The sequence below is a fragment of the Sebastes umbrosus genome, chromosome 1, assembly GCF_015220745.1.
Source record: "Sebastes umbrosus isolate fSebUmb1 chromosome 1, fSebUmb1.pri, whole genome shotgun sequence".
In the NCBI taxonomy this organism is placed as follows: domain Eukaryota; kingdom Metazoa; phylum Chordata; class Actinopteri; order Perciformes; family Sebastidae; genus Sebastes; species Sebastes umbrosus.
This window is the reverse complement of record NC_051269.1, coordinates 35,841,314-35,858,861: the sequence shown is the minus strand read 5'-3', so window position 1 is coordinate 35,858,861 and position 17,548 is coordinate 35,841,314. Positions and strand designations below refer to the sequence as shown.

Sequence of the window (17,548 nt, the reverse complement as noted above, 5' to 3'; positions counted from 1 at the left end):
TTGTGCAAAGTCCAAAAAAGAAAGCTATCCTCACATAACATAACACATAACGTATAACAGCCTGCAGTAGTTAAAAAAAAAGACTCTTTACTAAATGTCATTATCAGTACAACAATGTATAAAATACTCTATTAGACGGCCAGCATTCAAATGTAAAGGTACTCATTATGAGGAGTGACCCCTTTCATAGTGTCAAATTATCGACGCATTAACGTGTAAGGAGCATTTAGCGTTGTAGCTGATGCATGCAGAGCTGAATGGAAGCACTTTATATACTGCTTGGTCCTTTTAACCTTTAACAATGTGTCACGTTAAATGAACCCCTATGCTTTTTGTCTGCAAAGTAGTGACTGCAACCTTTTACAAAAGGTACAAGCTCTGAAATGTGGAGTAAAAGTAGAAAGCTGCACATAATACCAAAATTAACTATAAATACCCTGAAATTACAGTACAGTACTCAAAGAGCAACATGCCAGCTCTGCATTTATGTGAGTTTTTTGAGTATCAGACTTTGCATTAAAGGGATAGTTCAGGTGTTTTGAAGTGGGGTTGTATGAGGTACTTATCCATAGTAGGTGTGTTACCTACAGTAGATGACGGTTGGTGTGCCCTCAGCTTGGAGAAACGGACAGGAGTACTGACATGGGAGCAAAGCAGTACAGTGCTGTGGACGGCGACGGCAGAAAAACGTATTTTAGACACCTAAAAAAAAGTATATCCCTTTAAGTTTATGCTATATTTTGAATATTTTCCGACAGCGAACTGAACTGAAAGTGAATCGTATCTATACTGTTTTTGTCATCTGAGCCTGCTGGCTTTGGAGAAAGTATAGATAAGTTTCACTTTCAGTTCAGTTCCCTGTCGGAAAGGAGATGGAAAGGGCTGTCTGACGGCAAGATAAAAACATTGAATTTTTTTAGGTGAGTCTTTCTTTTAGGTGGCTAAAATACATTTTTCTGCCGTCTCCATCCACAGCACTGTATTGCTTTGCTCTGGTGTCGGTACTTCTGTCTGTTTCTCCAAACAGGGGGCACGCCAACTGTCATCTACTGTAAATAATACACCTACTATGGGTAAGTACCTCCTAAAATTACACTTCAAAACACCCGAACTGTCCCTTTAAAGTGTGGTTGGTGGTGGAGAAAGACAGAGAGTACAGCGACCTGATAGAAACGGCAGATGAGTGGATTTAGTTTGGTGTGTTTACTCTGCGACAGACAAACTATGTTTCATTACCTGAAAGAGAAATCTAGTTTCAGCACACATCAACCTGCTGTTGTTTACTGTAATATCTGCTCTATAATATGTCATTTTGTCAGTCTGTTCCTGCAGTGTGTAACTCTTCCCCGTGTATCTTTTTTTTTCTGACAGTTTTTTCCACTCCACTTTCCACTTGTGTTTTCTCGTCATGCATACCTGGGTGTGCTGGCGTGGCTGTGTGAGCCCTGGCAACAGAGATACAGTGTGTTAGTAAATCATTGTAGAAAGAGATGGATGCCTCTCTCCAACTGCTTCTGCACTCCAGGATCACTGAGTGGAACAGTTACAATGCCTGAGGGTATCCATACCTCTGGGTCCATCCCCAACTCCTTGTTTGTGTGTTGGTGTGTGTGTGTGTGTGTGTGTGAAGGTACATCATATTCCCTTTAAATAGTAATGACCTGGGAGCAAGGGCACAGGACTGCTTGTTATTGTGCTTTTACGCCTGACACTTACTGCACAGTGGGGAATGCATATATGTACACACACACACACACAAAACACACAAAGGCGTCTATATGCGCACAACAGGCGCACATGCAAAGTAAAAGTAAACTCCCTGTTGCAGTTTGTGTTGCTCCATAGAGCGAGCTCAGGCGGCGCCTTCGTGAAGTATTAATAAGCACTCTAACAGACAGACGCCTGAGTGCACATATTGTATTAGTATGCCCTGCCTTACATCAAACAATGGGATATGTAGTCTGTGAATTAGGTTTTTTTTTAGGCTCATCTATTATTCTTTATCATGGGACTTAACATGAAAGGGTTAGAGGTGAAGGAAGTCCCTTTGAACTTGTATAGTTGGTGGCGTATTCGATTACATCACATGAATTTCATTTCCCATGTCTTTGTTGGAAGGTAGAGTAAGTTGGCTGATCTGATGTCACATTTCCTGCCTTAGTGTGTTGTAAAAATAAATTATGTATATTAATGGAGGAAATATTAACATTAACTTATTACACGGCTGTGTTGAATACTCGATTCTGATTGGTCAATGACGGCGATCTGCGGTCTGTAATTTCTCTATAACACACCGTTGCTATGTAAAGAAGACCATTGATATGTATAACAGACTGTTGCTATGGACGCAGCTCTGATGTCGGACTCTAGTGGACCGTTTTTGTGTCAAAATATTGATTTCTTAAGTAAGTAGCCGTGTAATAAGCGGGATAATGTACAGCGAGCAGGTCATTGTTGTGAAAGAATCCCCTTCAGGGCGATCAGCTGTCAAAGTTAACGCGATAATAACGCATTAATGCAAATTTGTTTTTACGCCACTAATTTCTTTAACACTCTAACGTAACTTGTGATTTTTAGGTTGTAGCAGGCTCAGTTTTAAAGCTAGTGTGAAGATACTATTACTATATGAAACTAAAAAAGCTAAGGAATCCATCGGTACTAACCATGTCATACTAGCTTGTTGGGAAGGAGGTTGAATAACGCTCCAAAGTTACTCTAAATGTTTCCGAGAAAAAACAGTCATGGCCCTTTTCAAAGGGTTCCCTTGACCTCTGACCTCAAGATATGTGTATGAAAAAGGGTTCTCTGGGTACCCACGAGTCTCCCCTTTACAGACATGCCCACTTTATGATAATCACATGCAGTTTGGGGAAAGTCATAGTCAAGTCAGCACACTGACACACTGACAGCTGTTGTTCCCTGTTGGGCTGCAGTTTGCCATGTTATGATTTGAGTCTATTTTTTATGCTAAATGCAGTACCTGTGAGGGTTTCTGGACTATATTTGTCATTGTTTTGTGTTATTAATTGATGTCAAATAATAAATATATACACACATTTGCACAAAGCAGCATATTAGAGTATTAAATACTTGACAAATCTCCCTTTAAGGCACATTTTGAACAGATAAAAATGTGATTAATTTGTGATTAACCATGATTAACAATGGACAATCATGTGATTAATTGTGATTAAATATTTTAATTGATTGACAGCCCTAATTCTAACTAAATCCTTTTTGATACAGGTACATGGATGTTGTCACTGATGAAAAGTCACAAATAACTATTTATATATTAACTTCTCTCTTTTTATTATGATATGATGTATGATTGTTTACCCTCCCTACATGCAGCTTTTTGTTCCCTCCCCATTTTTCCACCCTATGCTGAATCAGTTCCCAACTAGGGGAGGTTATTTAAGACAATATGAGTTTCAGATCGGTTTGATGAAGACTCAGTTGGCGTTGAAATGTTAGTCTTTAAATAAAGTTGATTGCCTTAAGTCCGTGTGCTCCAGTGTGTTTTGGGACCTGGTCTCTGAAGTCTCTCCTATTGCCCTATTCTGTGAGCACCGGACAGACCTACTAATCCTCGTGAAACGGTTGAAGCGTGTCCAACCTCCTTTCTTCGCTTTATATTTGGTCACAGGAATCTGAACATTACACCAATTATGTGTTCATACAAAGTGTACAGAATAAACATGTGGATGAGGGGACCCTGCAGTTTCAACTTTGTCCACTTGATGTCACAAACATTACAATGACAACTCAGGCGGCGTTGCAGGGAGAAGTGAACAGAGGCTGTGTGTTGGGATGAATGCTCACCCAGCCAACAAAAAGTGAGAAGTTATAACGATGAGTGACATTCATCAGGTGTGCGTTCGGTTGACGTGATCAGTGGGAGGAGAGACAGAGCTGTAGGCAGCCTCGTAGCACCAAACCTCCGCAGAACTTATTTAGAGAACCCCAGAGACGAGGCGAGGAGCTGGGGAATAACATCGCCTCAGTCCCTTGTGTTGCCTAATCACCTGCACCTTAAGCAAAGCAGACGTTTTGCCCTCAGATGATACTGCTCTGAAAGTTTGAGAGAGAACTTTAAAGGGAGCCATTTTGAGTGCAGATTCCATTGTAATGAGCCGATAGTAACTGTGATGAAATGCATGCCTGCGCTGTAAACCTGTTTTTAATTAGCATATGCACCTTTTGTGAATATAAATGTACACTTTTAATGAGACTGGTGCAATTAGAGAAGGTAGGCTGAGAGCTACTTATGCACATTTTTTATTCTGGAGAATATGTGTGCTCTTTCTATTTCGAGAACTTGGCAATGATTCATTTTCACATTTACTTGTTAAGCATTTTTAGCAGAAAGCCGTCAATATCAACTTAGCTCAATCATTGTAAAAGCAACTGAGCTAATAATGCTTTTCAAGTGTTTGCTGCTCTTCAAGAGACGGCCAGTGTGAATAATGAACAGCTTGTGTATGTGAGTCACGACGGTGTTGGTGGGATGAAGCAGTTAATTGATGAATGAATTGTTCAACATTTTAAATTAGATTAGAAGATCTAAGACTGTAAAGTAAATACAAACTTAGCATAGCTTAGCATAAAGACTGGAAACAGGGGGAAACAGCTAGCTCTGTCCAAAGGTAACAAAATCCCCCTACCAGCACCTCTAAAGCTCACTAATTAACACGTTATATTTAAGTGTAAAATGACAAGTTGTGGTTTCACACATAACCCCCTCTAAAACTACAATATGTCATTTTTACACTTTGGTTTTTGTACGAATTAACAAACTAGATACAACATGTTAATTAGTGATTCGTGATGATTCGCTCTGACCAATCAGTGTTCTGCAGTGTTTTAACTCCAACTTCTAGTATCGGCTCAGCTCGCTTGGAGCCTCGAGCGAGGTTGTACCAAGTATGGAGTGGTTCTATTGGTACCATCCACAACTTTTGCTAATAGAAACGTGAAAATAACCGTTCTAATGTGTAATGAACTGAGCTGGACTACTCGGTGGAAACGTACCACTTGTTATTCTTTGGACAGAGCCAACGGGCTGCTGCTGGTAGCTTCATATTTACCGTACAGCGTGGAACCGTTCACCTCATCTAACTCTTGGCAATGAAGCAAATAAGCGTATTTTCCCCAAAATGTTGAACTATTCCTTTAAAGTAGAATTCAATATGTCCATCCAGACAGAATGGGAATGAATTGCTTTCAGTAAATGGTCACGGAAAAAGAGACTTTTGCAGGCCGTCTGTACAGTAGCTGACTTTGAAGGCATCACAGGGGTGAATCCAACTGGCACCCACCGCCAGTCTCCAGTATACGCTCCCCGTGGTGATGATCTCAGAATGAACTACAGCAAACGCTAAGTACCTCTGTAATCTCTGCGAGTGCTGTCCAACATCTGAACTGTCCATGACATCACAGGCCTTGTAACCGGCTCCTGTTCATCGTCTGACTTGACAGACAGGTGCTTATGTGTCATGCCCGCCCCGCCCCTCCCCGTATAGCATGAGATAAGCTGCAGGGAACGCTAACTCCATAATAGCACTCACAGGCCATGCCCATTAGCTCTAAATAACACTCTTGGAGTGCAAAGCACCGTCGTAGACACCATAATGGCCACATTAACGAGCATTACACAGCCATTGGTTTTTAGAACCGCTTACTGCCACTGAGCTCATGCATCATAACAGTGTGTTCAACATTACGCCCCGCGATCGCTGCGACTTCTTTTGTGTTGACTGGGCAACTTGGCGTCGGCTCTCCCCACACGTCTTCCTGTCTCAGTCGTTGCATTTGTGCCGCCTATTTTCAACTCTGCCTCAGTTCGTTACTCACCTTCTTCTCTCTGTTCTATTTGTTTAATCTGCTCCTTTCTCTGTTGGTGATATTCGTTCTCAAACAGCCTCTTTTCCTCCCCACCCTTCACTCTCAGTCCCTCTCGCCGCTCATCTCCACACTACAAAGATGTTTTCTTGGTGAACCCCTTTTATTTAGCCTCGTCTTCCTCCCTCTTCCCCCTCTCTGTCTCAGTCACAGTGTTATATTCTTACATGATGCTTGAGAGGATTTGTCCATGTTCTTTGGCATTATGCAGCTGAAAGCCCATTTGTCCTGCCAATACCACCTCATCTCTTCCCTTTGTTGAAAACAATAGTCACTAAATATCCTTCCAAACACCATCAATCCACCAGTGTAATGAAGTTGGAGAAATAGGTGCACTCTTTCTTCCCTCCCTGCGTCCACACTTGAGACAGGAGGATGGATGGATGATGAGTTTGGAGAGAGGGAGTTATTCTCAGCTGTCGGGCTGTCTCCTGTCTAGACAGTGGGTCAGATGAGCTGGAAGATTTGAGTGTCAGCTGCCAAGACGTGAGAAAACTTTGGGTTTTAACTCTGGATTAACTGTAGATCACCAAGTTCTGAAACTCTGTTTTCTTCATTTTCCTGCATGTAGATATACAGCAAATCATCACCTCATTTTATAAAATGTAGATAGAAAGAGGGAAATTTGGTTTCAATTCAGGCTGTCAATCGATTCAAATATTTAATCCTGACTGATCGTAAATTAATCACACAATTTATTATCTGTTCAAAATGTACTTTAAAGATTTGTCAATTATTTAATACTCTTATCAACGTGGGGGTGGACAAATATGTTTGCTATATACAAATGTATTTATATATTTATTATTGGAAATCAGTTAACAACACAAAACAATGACAAATATTGTCCCTCACAGGTACTGCATTTAATAGGCCTGCACGATATAAGGAAAATCTGCGATGTGTGATAACATTGTTCAATATTGCGATGATGATATGACTTGTGATAAATAAACAAATATTGAAGTGCATATTAGCTATACATATGCATATATTTTATATATAACCTGGCTAAATGTTGTTTCTAGAGCAACAACAGTAATGTTTACAACAGCAAAGTCACCATATAAACTACAATATACTATTATTATAAACTATAATAATAATAAAATAAGTTTTGCTGACTTCCCTTTGTGTGTTTATGTGTGTGGAGAGCTCGGACACAGAGCAGAGGAGAGGCTGAAGCGTGATAATAAGTACTACAGTCTTTAGCCCCGGAGCCCGTTTGATACCGGGTTTTGTGAACCATCCCTAAATATGATGATTTTTCTTATTCATCACGTTTCAGACGGCCTTTTGCGATGTGTTCATCGCGCATGTTCATATCGCGATGACGATGAAAATACGATTTATCGGTCAGCCCTGGCATTTAGCATGAAAAATATGCTCTAATCATAACATGGCAAACTCCAACAGGCCCAAAAGGCAACAACAGTTGTCAGTATGTCAGTGTGCTGACTTGACTATGACTTGCCCCAAACTGCATGTGATTATCATAAAGTGGGCATGTCTGTAAAGGGGAGACTCGTGGATACCCATAGAACCCAATTTTCATTCACATATCTTGAGGTCGGAGGTCAAGGGACCGCTTTGAATATGGCCATGACAGTTTTTCCTCTGCAAAATTTAGCCTCCTTCACGACAAGCTAGTATGACTATGGTTGGTCTCTTTACTCCAGCCTTAAAACTGAGCCCGCTACAACCTAAAAATTGCATGTGGCGTTAAAATCAATTTGTGTTAACACGTTAGTTAGCCCTAGTTTTAATCAATAAAAAACTCTACACAGCCCTTTCCAGGGCTTTAAAATGATACACTAGATCACAAACATTAGTGACTCGTCTGAAATACTCGAGAGAAGACTGTTTTATAATTGATGGCATAGCTTCATCATAATCCTGTTCTTGCTCTCTGTGTTACGCAATTGGAATAATAATACTCATTGGCTCATTGTCTAAATGTGCTTTGTGTTCTACTGATTATACCAGAAACAAAAGGGAAGTTGGGCGATAAGAAGTCATTTCGTTTAAATTATAGGTAATATAAGTGACTCTGCACAAAATACACACAAAATCACCTCTGAATCTCATTCAAAGACCTCCGCCCTGTTAGAACACCAGCAGAACTACATCTGATTGGATATATACAGTATAGAAGGACTTGTATTAGTCATGGTAGGTATGGTTGATAGGTATGACAGGGAAATCTTGTGTCATATTTCCCCTGTTCTATCTTTTTTCATTTTTGTCTCCTGCGGGTGCCAGACTTATCCATTCCGCACCGGCTTTAAGATCCCATGTTGAGGGATTACATTAATCTGATTAAAATGAAAAAAAAGGTAACTGCTATACATTTTAGCTCTTATCATATTACAGATGAAAAAGCACACGACTGCTCAGAGATACTGGCGATTTGAACAGAAGTGCTGTCTGTGGTGCTGATCCTACAGCAGCCCCTGCTGTAGGATCAGCACCACGGACAGCGCTCCAGGCATTTACATTGTAAAAATATGTAGTGCTGCAACGATTAATCGATTAGTTGTCAACTTTTAAATTAATCGCCAACTATTTTGATGATCGATTAATCAGTTTGAGTCATTTTTTGAAGAAAAGAAATTCAAAAGTGTCTGATTCCAGCTTCTTAAATGTGAATATTTTCTGGTTTCTTTACTCCTCTATGACAGTAAACTGAATATCTTTGAGTTGTGGACAAAACAAGACATTTGAGGACGTCATCTTGGGCTTTAAGAAACATTTTTCTGACATTTTATAGACCAAACAACTAATCGATTAATTGAGAAAATAATCAACAGATTAATCGACAATGAAAATAATCTTTACTACCATTTTTTGGCCAATAAAAGTTCATGTTGGCTGTGGATATAAAGTAAATTATAACCGTACAGTATTACTGAGTTATTCTGTAGGTAATGGCTGGTTTGGGTTATTGATACCACCATATTCTTGCTTTTTGTCATTAATTCAGTGCTCTTCATCATATCATAGCATCCATTTACTAACCTGCTGTCTTTCTTTTTCTCTGAACCTCCATTCACTGCTCCAGCCTCCATCGTAGTCCAGAAGTGGTGGTGCCAGATGCATCCCTGTATGGACGGAGAGGAGTGTAAGGTCCTGCCTGACCTGACTGGCTGGTCCTGCAGCACTGGCAACAAAGTCAAAACCACCAAGGTGAGAAGAATGTCTGTCTGTGTTTGTATTTTTGTGTGGTCCTGTTTGCATGCCTGTCTCTCACACATGCTGCTCTTATCCTTCCATTTGTTGCCTGTGCTGTTTTTCTGTGCTTTTACAGTGTCACCTACTTGTTAGGGGTGGGAGAAAAACTTGATACAGCATAGTATCGTGATATTTTGTTTGTCAATATTGTATCGATACACCGACGTCAAGTATCGCTCTTTTGTTATATATCCGACAGCGAGCCCGGACACTATAAGTCGTTCAGAGGTTGTAGCGAGCTCAGATAAGATACTTAAGATACTGAAATCATATGAAACTAGAAAACCTAAGGAATCGATTGGTACCAACCATGTCACGTTGTCGGGAAGAATGCTAAATAAAGCTCCAAAGTTATGCCCAATTTTGGTGAGGAAAAATTAGCATGGCCATTTTCAAAGGAGTCCTTTAACCTCTGACCTCAAGATATGTGACTAAAAACTGAGATGAACAGAGCAAAAACTGTATCTTATCAGATAAAACAAATGTTGACGAACTGCATTGAAAAAAGGTAATAATCGAATAGGGATGCTAATTTTTTATTAATTTTTAACCAATAGCCGACCCTCGTTAACTGATTATTAACTGTTAACTGACAAGATTAGTGCCTTGCATGCAGTGGTGCTGTGGTTGTAGTGCCTAACAAGCCACCCAGCAACAACGATAAACCCATGCACAAACAGGTTAAATCCATCATTTATCGCCAGCTGCAGTGTATGAGCAAAACAGACAACTGAATCCCCGGTTCACCCGTCCGGTAGAGTTAGCAGCCACGGTGCAGCATGTATTGTTGAAGACACATTCAGCCACTTTCCCAGTAAACCGCGTCATTTAGTTAAGTTGCGAGGTTGTCGGCTGTGTGTCTGCCTGACGTACTCTGTCAGCCCGGCGTAACGTTAGCGAGTGTCCAACAGACCGCGTGTCTGTTTATGTGCTACGTATACGCAACTGTAGCATTGCTGGTGGCTTCGTCCTCGCCGTTGTGACACACATATCGTCTGTCAGCACGGCATAACGTTAGCAAGTGTCCGGCGGGCCATGGCGTGTGGCGGCAGTGAGTGTGGGGTTGTCGGTGGCGTTATAGCTGTGAACATAGCTGTGCAGTGTGTGTACAGTTTATTTGTCGGTGAATAAATGCTACAACTCCTCAAGACCCGAGCCAACTTCCTGTATTTGTAACACCTGCTCAGACTCTCTTAAGGTGGACTGTTAAGATGGACCAGCTATTCTCCTTTAAGTTACAAGCAGCTCCTCTGAGTTTTGCTCAGCTTTTTATTTAATTTAAATATTTCTTTTAACCGTTTAACTGATAGCATTAATCGGTAATATTCTTAATGTCTGTTAACGGTTAAACAGTTGATTATTAACATCTCTAAAATCACAATATATCTTATCACGATACTCAGAATATTGCAAAATGTTTAAAATCATTATAATATTGTATCTTGGGGCCTCTGGTGATTCCTACTCCTACTACTTGTGTATCTAGCCAACTCCAGTTATTGCTTTGTAAGCAACAACAAAGCATGTAAACTTATAAGTGTTCACATCAGAAAGTCCTCTGAGAGACGCATGATGTCCAGAAAGAATAAATAAACATACTGCTGAGCATCTTCCAGCTTGACTAATATTTGCTGTAGCTAGAATTGACCTTGATCTTCAACTGAATTGATTTTTATTCTCCTTGTGAAACATCTTGCGTCGATTAGTGTATCTGGTAAACAGACTTTCAACTAGATGACTCTTGTTGCTTTTTCTCATACTGTATGTGACTGCGTATGAAAAAGAAAGAAGTGCTTACCAAGCAAATTAAAGATAATCTTATAAACGGAGGGGTTGTTTGGATCTTCAAGATGCCCACAAATGAGTGTAATCTAATTTAAGCACTGATTTCACACATCAATAAGAAATTACAAAGAAACAGATACAGAGCTAATCAACAAGCAAGGCCGCCCCCCCCACCCCCCAGCGAGCCTTGTTTGTTAATCTGCTGTAACTGTATCTCATCGGGCGAGGGTGACAAACTGATGGAGAAAACACAAGACCTCTGTGCACCAGACAACCGCTGTGTGACGCCGTGTAAACTGCCGCCATTGAGATGAGATAAATTGATTTAAATGAGAGTCCTTCATGGCCCTTTGTAAGCTGTTGAAGTGTGAAAGTTAATTTGCGGGACTGACGACTGGGGGTGGGTGGGGGCGTGGGTGCGTATGTGCGTGCCAGAGCGCTTGTCGTGGGATGGAGCAGGTGCAGTTTATTTACAGGTGAAATATAAAAAAACGAAACATTTGTGAGGGAAAGCGGCGCAGGCGCCATAAGAGTAATTGCTCGGGAGATGGCATAACAGCACAACATCTGTCGCATTCATTAGAATGCATTATGGCGGGGGCCTTCCACAGAGGCTTTACAATTAAGAGTCATAATTAAATTGGTGAGTGGGATAGACTGAGGAACAGAGGCGCTGCTGGGCTCAGTCACAGGCAGTGGAATTAATGACCCTGGGCCTAACACCAACTCTGGGACTGGTTGGTGCAATTATCCTCATTCTGTTGCATGGTGCCATCTCTCTTCTTCTTCTTCTCTCCCTTTTCTCTCTGTTGTGTCTCTCCCACCCTCTCCCGACTCGCCGATCAGCTGAGAGAGGAGCGAGGAGCCGATGGCTGACTGCATCAGTGGACATTAATTGTGCATTTGCAAGGTGCTTTGGGACCGGGGAGCAGTTACTTGGAGACTTGGTGGCAGATGCCGCTGAAGATGGTTGCAATGAGACATCGATTCCCTGGCAACTGCACGCTCGGCCCTGCTCTCCCGCTTCCTCCGTGTGTCTCTCTTCTTTATCCCCGTGACCTCCTTTCACCACCTCTGCGGCCCATTCACCGTGATGATCTGTATCTGTCCATCTCTTTCACTCCCACGCAGCGTAGGTGTGCTGCAGAAAGATGCATAGATTGCCTGACTGACTGAGGAACCAGAACACTGTTTAACAAGGAACGGCAAAGACACACATGTCCCTTTTCATATGTGTTTACAGCAACAGGACTAAAACAGAATTTTTCTCCATATGAGCATATCTCTTTATTATACATGCACATTGGACAAGGTTTTGTTGATGGAAAACAAGCTCTGTACATCTCCAATTATACGCCTTCAACACTAAGTGTAAACAAACCATTGTCGCTCCGAGACATGTGAAATCCAGCTTTAGCAGTTGAGACGTTGTCGGTCCCCACAAACACTCAGCCGGCCAGACCGCAAACAGCCATTTTTCAATCCGATGACAAAGAGCCCAGAAATAGAGGAAATGGTTTGATTTGGCATATTCTCCTCTCTGACCTCTGATTGACTCGTCCAAATGGAAACGTTCATTCAGCGAGTGTGAGTCACTCCGTGTAATTACACGTCTGTGTGACACTGATCCTCTTGTTCTTATCTGTGCTGCTTTTTTTTTTTTTTTTTTAGGTCACACGATAGCAAGAGAGCCGCCGAGCCACGAGGAAACCTGAAACTCTCCATGTGGAAAGGATGGATGACTCACACATATTTACTGTACGATGGGGAGCATATCAAGGAAAGGACCACTGTCAGGTCATCCATCACAAAACAATGGGATAAAATGTACTCATCACAAACTACGTACACTCGGCTACACGGAAGCCGCACATACAGCATACACACAGTATGCTGGTTGTTGAGACCAACGGACTACAATCATGGACGCCCAGGGTAAATCCGGACACTAATGGACTCTTTATTTTCCCATGATGGACAAAACGTGGGAAAGAAACGGTCGAATTCAAAGAGCGATTAAGCATTTCAAAGTATATATTTCAACAAAGCATTTGCGGATGAGTGCGAGATGTGAACTAAAAGCTGTGAGTGCTGCTGGACACAGTCCAGACCTGTCGTCGATATGTAGAGCTCACACCGCAGACGGCGGAGACGATTTGGGAGGAATGAAACAGATAGCAGCTCATAACTAGCAAATAGCAAATTAGCATCAAATTGCTCTTGTGGGTCAAGTCGCTACCATGAAGACTGTTTTGCGGAGAGTCATTTTGCAGTTCTAATTAGGAATTGCAGCGTAGGATCATAACAACATATTAAAAATTCATGTAAGATATTTGCACTAGTTGAAACCGTTTGGGAATGTTTTGTTTTTCTAGATATCTCCCATCTTTTGCTGTGGATGTCACATGAAATTGAAGGTGAGCATTTTGTAAAACACTTGAAGTAGATAAATATATAAATATATATATATGACGCCCCATTATTCCTGAGTAGTTATTGGTTAAAAACGACTCCGACTATTGAGCCTCACTTCCATACAGCTTGGTACAACATGAACTAGCAAAGTGTGATTCATCTGTCTCATTTTTGCCCAGAAACATTTCCGAGCTCAGCCTTCAAAGTTATATATCTTTGATCTATTATATTCAGTCTGTGACATCTCTTATGTTAACTGTTAAAAAGGAGGCCCATAAAATGTTCAAACAAGAAGGACAAGTTGTCTCTATGTTGTTATTTCATTTTATTGAGAATGCTTTCTTCTTTCTGTCTCTCTAAATGTTCAAGTTCGTACTCTTTAAAAGCACTGTAAATACTAAACAATTGTCTTTTTTAACTACCCTTTAATAGGAGATGCAGTCTGTTTTTGTGCTCCATTGATTGCCTTTAGAGCCCCCCCCTCCACATCAATGCCTCAGTGAGATATACTGAAATAATTGCCATCGATAATGGCAGTTCAAACCTTTGTAAACATGTTTTTTTTCCCCCACAGGGCTCGATCATTACTGCACTGAGTACAATAGTGTAGCGCCCCAAACAACCACCTTAAATCTCTCAATTATCTCCGTCCATTCTCCCTCTCACTCTCGCCTTTTCTTTGAATCTTTCTGCCTCTCTCTCTCTCTCTCCCTCTCTTTTCTGCCACATTGCATATCATACAAAAGATGGAACAGTTAAAGTACACCGTATTATCTTTATTTCTCAGCTGTTTGCTGTTTACCAGTGTGCTGCTTTTTTTGCTCTCACGCTTTCCAAATCCATTTTTCCCTCTCGTAGACACACATCCAAGTTGCGAGTCTTTCTCAAAACTGCGTCTGTCTGCCTCTCTGATATGTGAATGTGTTGGGTCAGTGTGCCCAGGGGTTAGCCCGCCGGGGGGGCGGCTCCTCTGCGAATGAGAGCCTCTGCTTTCAGACACGCTGCTTTGTGAGCTATGATAAATCTGTGGGAGCTGAGCCGCTGCCTCTCCAGCTCCGGTGCTGAGCTCTGAGCCAGAGGGAGCTTGGGGGACAGCAGGGCTACCAGTGGCAGGCAGCTCCACTCTCTCATTACTGAGAGGCCTGGATAGCGCCGGGCTCCTCTCGGGACCACTGACATGGAATATTTTTAGGCCTACGGTGCAGCACTGCAGTTAGGCCAGTCACACCACAATGCCCTCTTTCCTCGAGCAGCAACAATGGTCCATTTAGAGTGGGGGATACGATGCCATTCTGCAGCCGCATTCGCACACAAGCAAAAATACACCTACATTCACACAAAAACTTCACAAGGCCACCCACTCACACCCACAAACATACTAATGTGGGAGAACCGGACTCAGCAGAGAATGAGAATATGTTGGCTCTGTTTACTCCCCCCCTCTTCCTACCTTCCTTCCCTCTCTTTCCATCTCTCTCTCTCTCCCCCAGAGGTTTGGTGTTCTGTAGATGAGCCTGGCGCCTCGCTCCCTCCGTCCTACATGGCTCTCTGCAGCAGAATCAATATTTGAGGACAATTTGCGCTGCGATGCTCCCTGGTGGCCGGGGTTCGACGCTGCAGCTCCACCCTTCAGTTCCAACAACAGACAGAGCAGAAGACCTGCCGGGGAACCGATTCACAGCTCGTCTCAGGTCACTGCTATTTAACAAGGAAATCTTGCAAAGTGCACCTACGTACATATATTTAGCTACAAGCGCTGTGTGCAGGCTGGCCGGCCCTGCAGCAGAGCACACACTCCTCCACCTTCGCCAATTTATGAGAACGGAAGACGACTGAACTAAGAGGCCTCAAGGTATCTTGGAGGGATTTCGTATTACCATATTCACCTTTAATGAGATGTTACATAGCATGCAAATTTAGCAAGCATCAGTGTCTATCCACGGGTCTATACGTTGTCTGTTGTTGTGTAAAAAGAAAAACAAGCTTCTAACAACCTTGTTAGCAGCTGGCCTCAAAAATGATGAAAGAAATCCGTTCACTGTATGAGTTGTGCTTACAGACACAATTCTCCAGTGTACAAAATAATCTTGTTTTTAACCATGGACTGTATATAAGAAGTGGATGTAGTCACCGTGACATCACCCATTGGTTTGTTGACTGCCATTCTGAAGCCTCTAGTTCGGCATTTTGTCTTGGTTTTTGGCCGTCGCAGTTTCGTTTTTTTGCAACCGGAAATGACACGAGAGGGTGGAGCTAAATACGACCGAACGCTGAATAAGACATTTTTTGGGGTGACCAAAAAGCTTATAATTAACTTTCATGAACTGAAAACACACAGTGAAAGGGTTAAAGTTCTAAGAAGAAAACATGGACTACCAGACCAGACAACGCCGTGATAGCGACCTGTCAGTCACAAGTTAGCCACGCACTAAAGGCCCCAACACACCAAGCTGCCAGTCGGCCATTGGACAGTTTGGTGCCGTCGGTGAGCGTCCATCGGCCTAGTTTTTGTTGTGTGTCCCCCACCGTCGGCTCTAGTCTCCCCGTGTCTGAGTTTTTTTCAGCATGTTGAATCGGCGGTGGTGCCTTTCGGTGAGAGAAATCCCTCTGATTGGCTGTTCAGCTTAAACGAATCGGTGCATGGGAAGAGAAACGGAAGTGTGGAAAGCAAGCCAACGAGTAAAGTCAGTACACGGATCTTTTCACAGCGACATCTGGAATGAAGCTAAGTGGTGAGTGAGAGTGGTGTGGAAATGGTCGGCAAACACCGCTTTATTTCATGTACGTATCATAACAAAGGCTCGTATATCCGCATTCCTCTGTCTTCCGGTTTCCCTTTTTGAATAACAAATACAGACTACCGCCACCTGCTGGTGTGGAGAGTTATTTCCTCTCACGCATTCACAGAACGTATGTGCTGACTAGCCCTCGGCTGTAGTCTTTGCGGTGTGTTCAAATGCAACTTGTCGGTCAAAACAAAGACGACGTGAGGCAACGCAGCTTCTGGCCTTCGTTGCCGCTAGTTGTTTGATGTTGGCTTGGTGTATCCCCTGCTTTATGGTCTCTAAATGGGACCATAATTAACATCATGCTGTATTGAAGAAGACTTGAAACTAGCGATTGAGACCATAAACTCATGTTTACAATGTTTACTGAGGCAATAAATCAAGTGAGAAGTAGGCTCATTTTCTCATAGACTTCTATAGAATCAGACTTCTTTTTGCAACCAGAGGAGTCGCCCCCTGCTGGCTATTATAAAGAATGCAAGTTTAAGGCACTTCTGCATTGGCTTCACTTTTCAGACTCCTGTTTTTAACTGGAAGGAAATGTCTCTGTAATGTGTCAGCAGGCGTCTAACCTCCCAAACGTCCCATGGAGACTGGTTGCTTTCATCTCCACAGGTTAGCAACTGGTGGGACCCAGAGGGCAGGACCTACAGAAGCAAACAAACCGCTTGGAGGACTTGAGTGCAGAAGAAGATGCTAATGAGAGATGATAGGCAGAGCTGTCTGAAGGAGAAAAACAGAGATAGAGAGGTATAGCAGAGAGTGTGAGCGTGTGAAGAGTATTTTTAAGTATGTCTTTGTTTATGCGCTAAGCCTGGGTGGCTCCCGAGAGGCCACTTGCATCGTCAAACCAAACGCCTCCAATAGTCCATCATCACACTCGTCGGCAATTCACACAATCGCTACCTAGAGAGGGAGAAATAAAGGGATGAAACACCGTTGTCTTGGCTTATGCATCATCTTTTGTCAAGTCCAATTTGTATTAGCCTCCAGCCATATCCAGGAAATATGGGTTCAGGATTCATGTTCAGTGAGAATGGTAATCTTCAGATGAAGTGAGTCAGTCAGAGGTAGAGAGATGTGTGACAACTTGAGTCAGCTCGAGGGAAAGAGAGCTTTCTGCCATTGTAGAGGAGACGGCCGGGCTCCACCTCCTGCTGTCTGAAACTGACATTGATTTAATATAAGTCAGACGGAGATTAGCTGACGAAGAAGATCCGATCGGTGTTATCAGCGCCGGATGGCAGTCGCTGGTCTTGTCACTGTCACTTCAGAGGGAGCAAATCAACTCGAGCCAAAAACGTGTCCTTCAATAGATCAAATCTTTTTAGTGCAATAACCACGACATATAATTACTCAAACGTGTGCTCTCAAAAATACATTATTAAAACCACATTTAATTGCATTGAGACCTTTTTTTTATCATC

The 17,548-nt window shown here is 42.3% G+C and overlaps 1 protein-coding gene across 15 annotated transcripts in view; it reads left to right on the top strand.

Moving 5' to 3' along the window:
• tafa4b (TAFA chemokine like family member 4b) overlaps positions 1-17,062 on the top strand; it is a 39,329-nt gene extending 22,267 nt beyond the window's left edge. The window contains exons 4-9 of one of the 15 annotated variants that reach the window (XR_005208076.1): positions 8,966-9,090; positions 11,767-11,830; positions 12,592-12,678; positions 13,296-13,337; positions 14,826-15,026; positions 16,685-17,062. Coding sequence is in view for 3 of the 15 variants with exons in the window: in XM_037779524.1 (XP_037635452.1) it covers positions 8,966-9,090; positions 11,767-11,796 (155 nt within the window). In the remaining 12 variants the exon portion in view is untranslated. Of the gene's footprint in view, positions 1-1,371; positions 2,292-8,965; positions 9,091-11,766; positions 11,831-12,591; positions 13,765-14,825; positions 15,027-16,684 lie in introns of those variants that run through there. The other 14 variants (XR_005208075.1, XR_005208071.1, XR_005208068.1 and 11 more) reach the window with 14 other exon arrangements.
• The last annotated feature ends 486 nt before the right edge of the window (positions 17,063-17,548 follow it).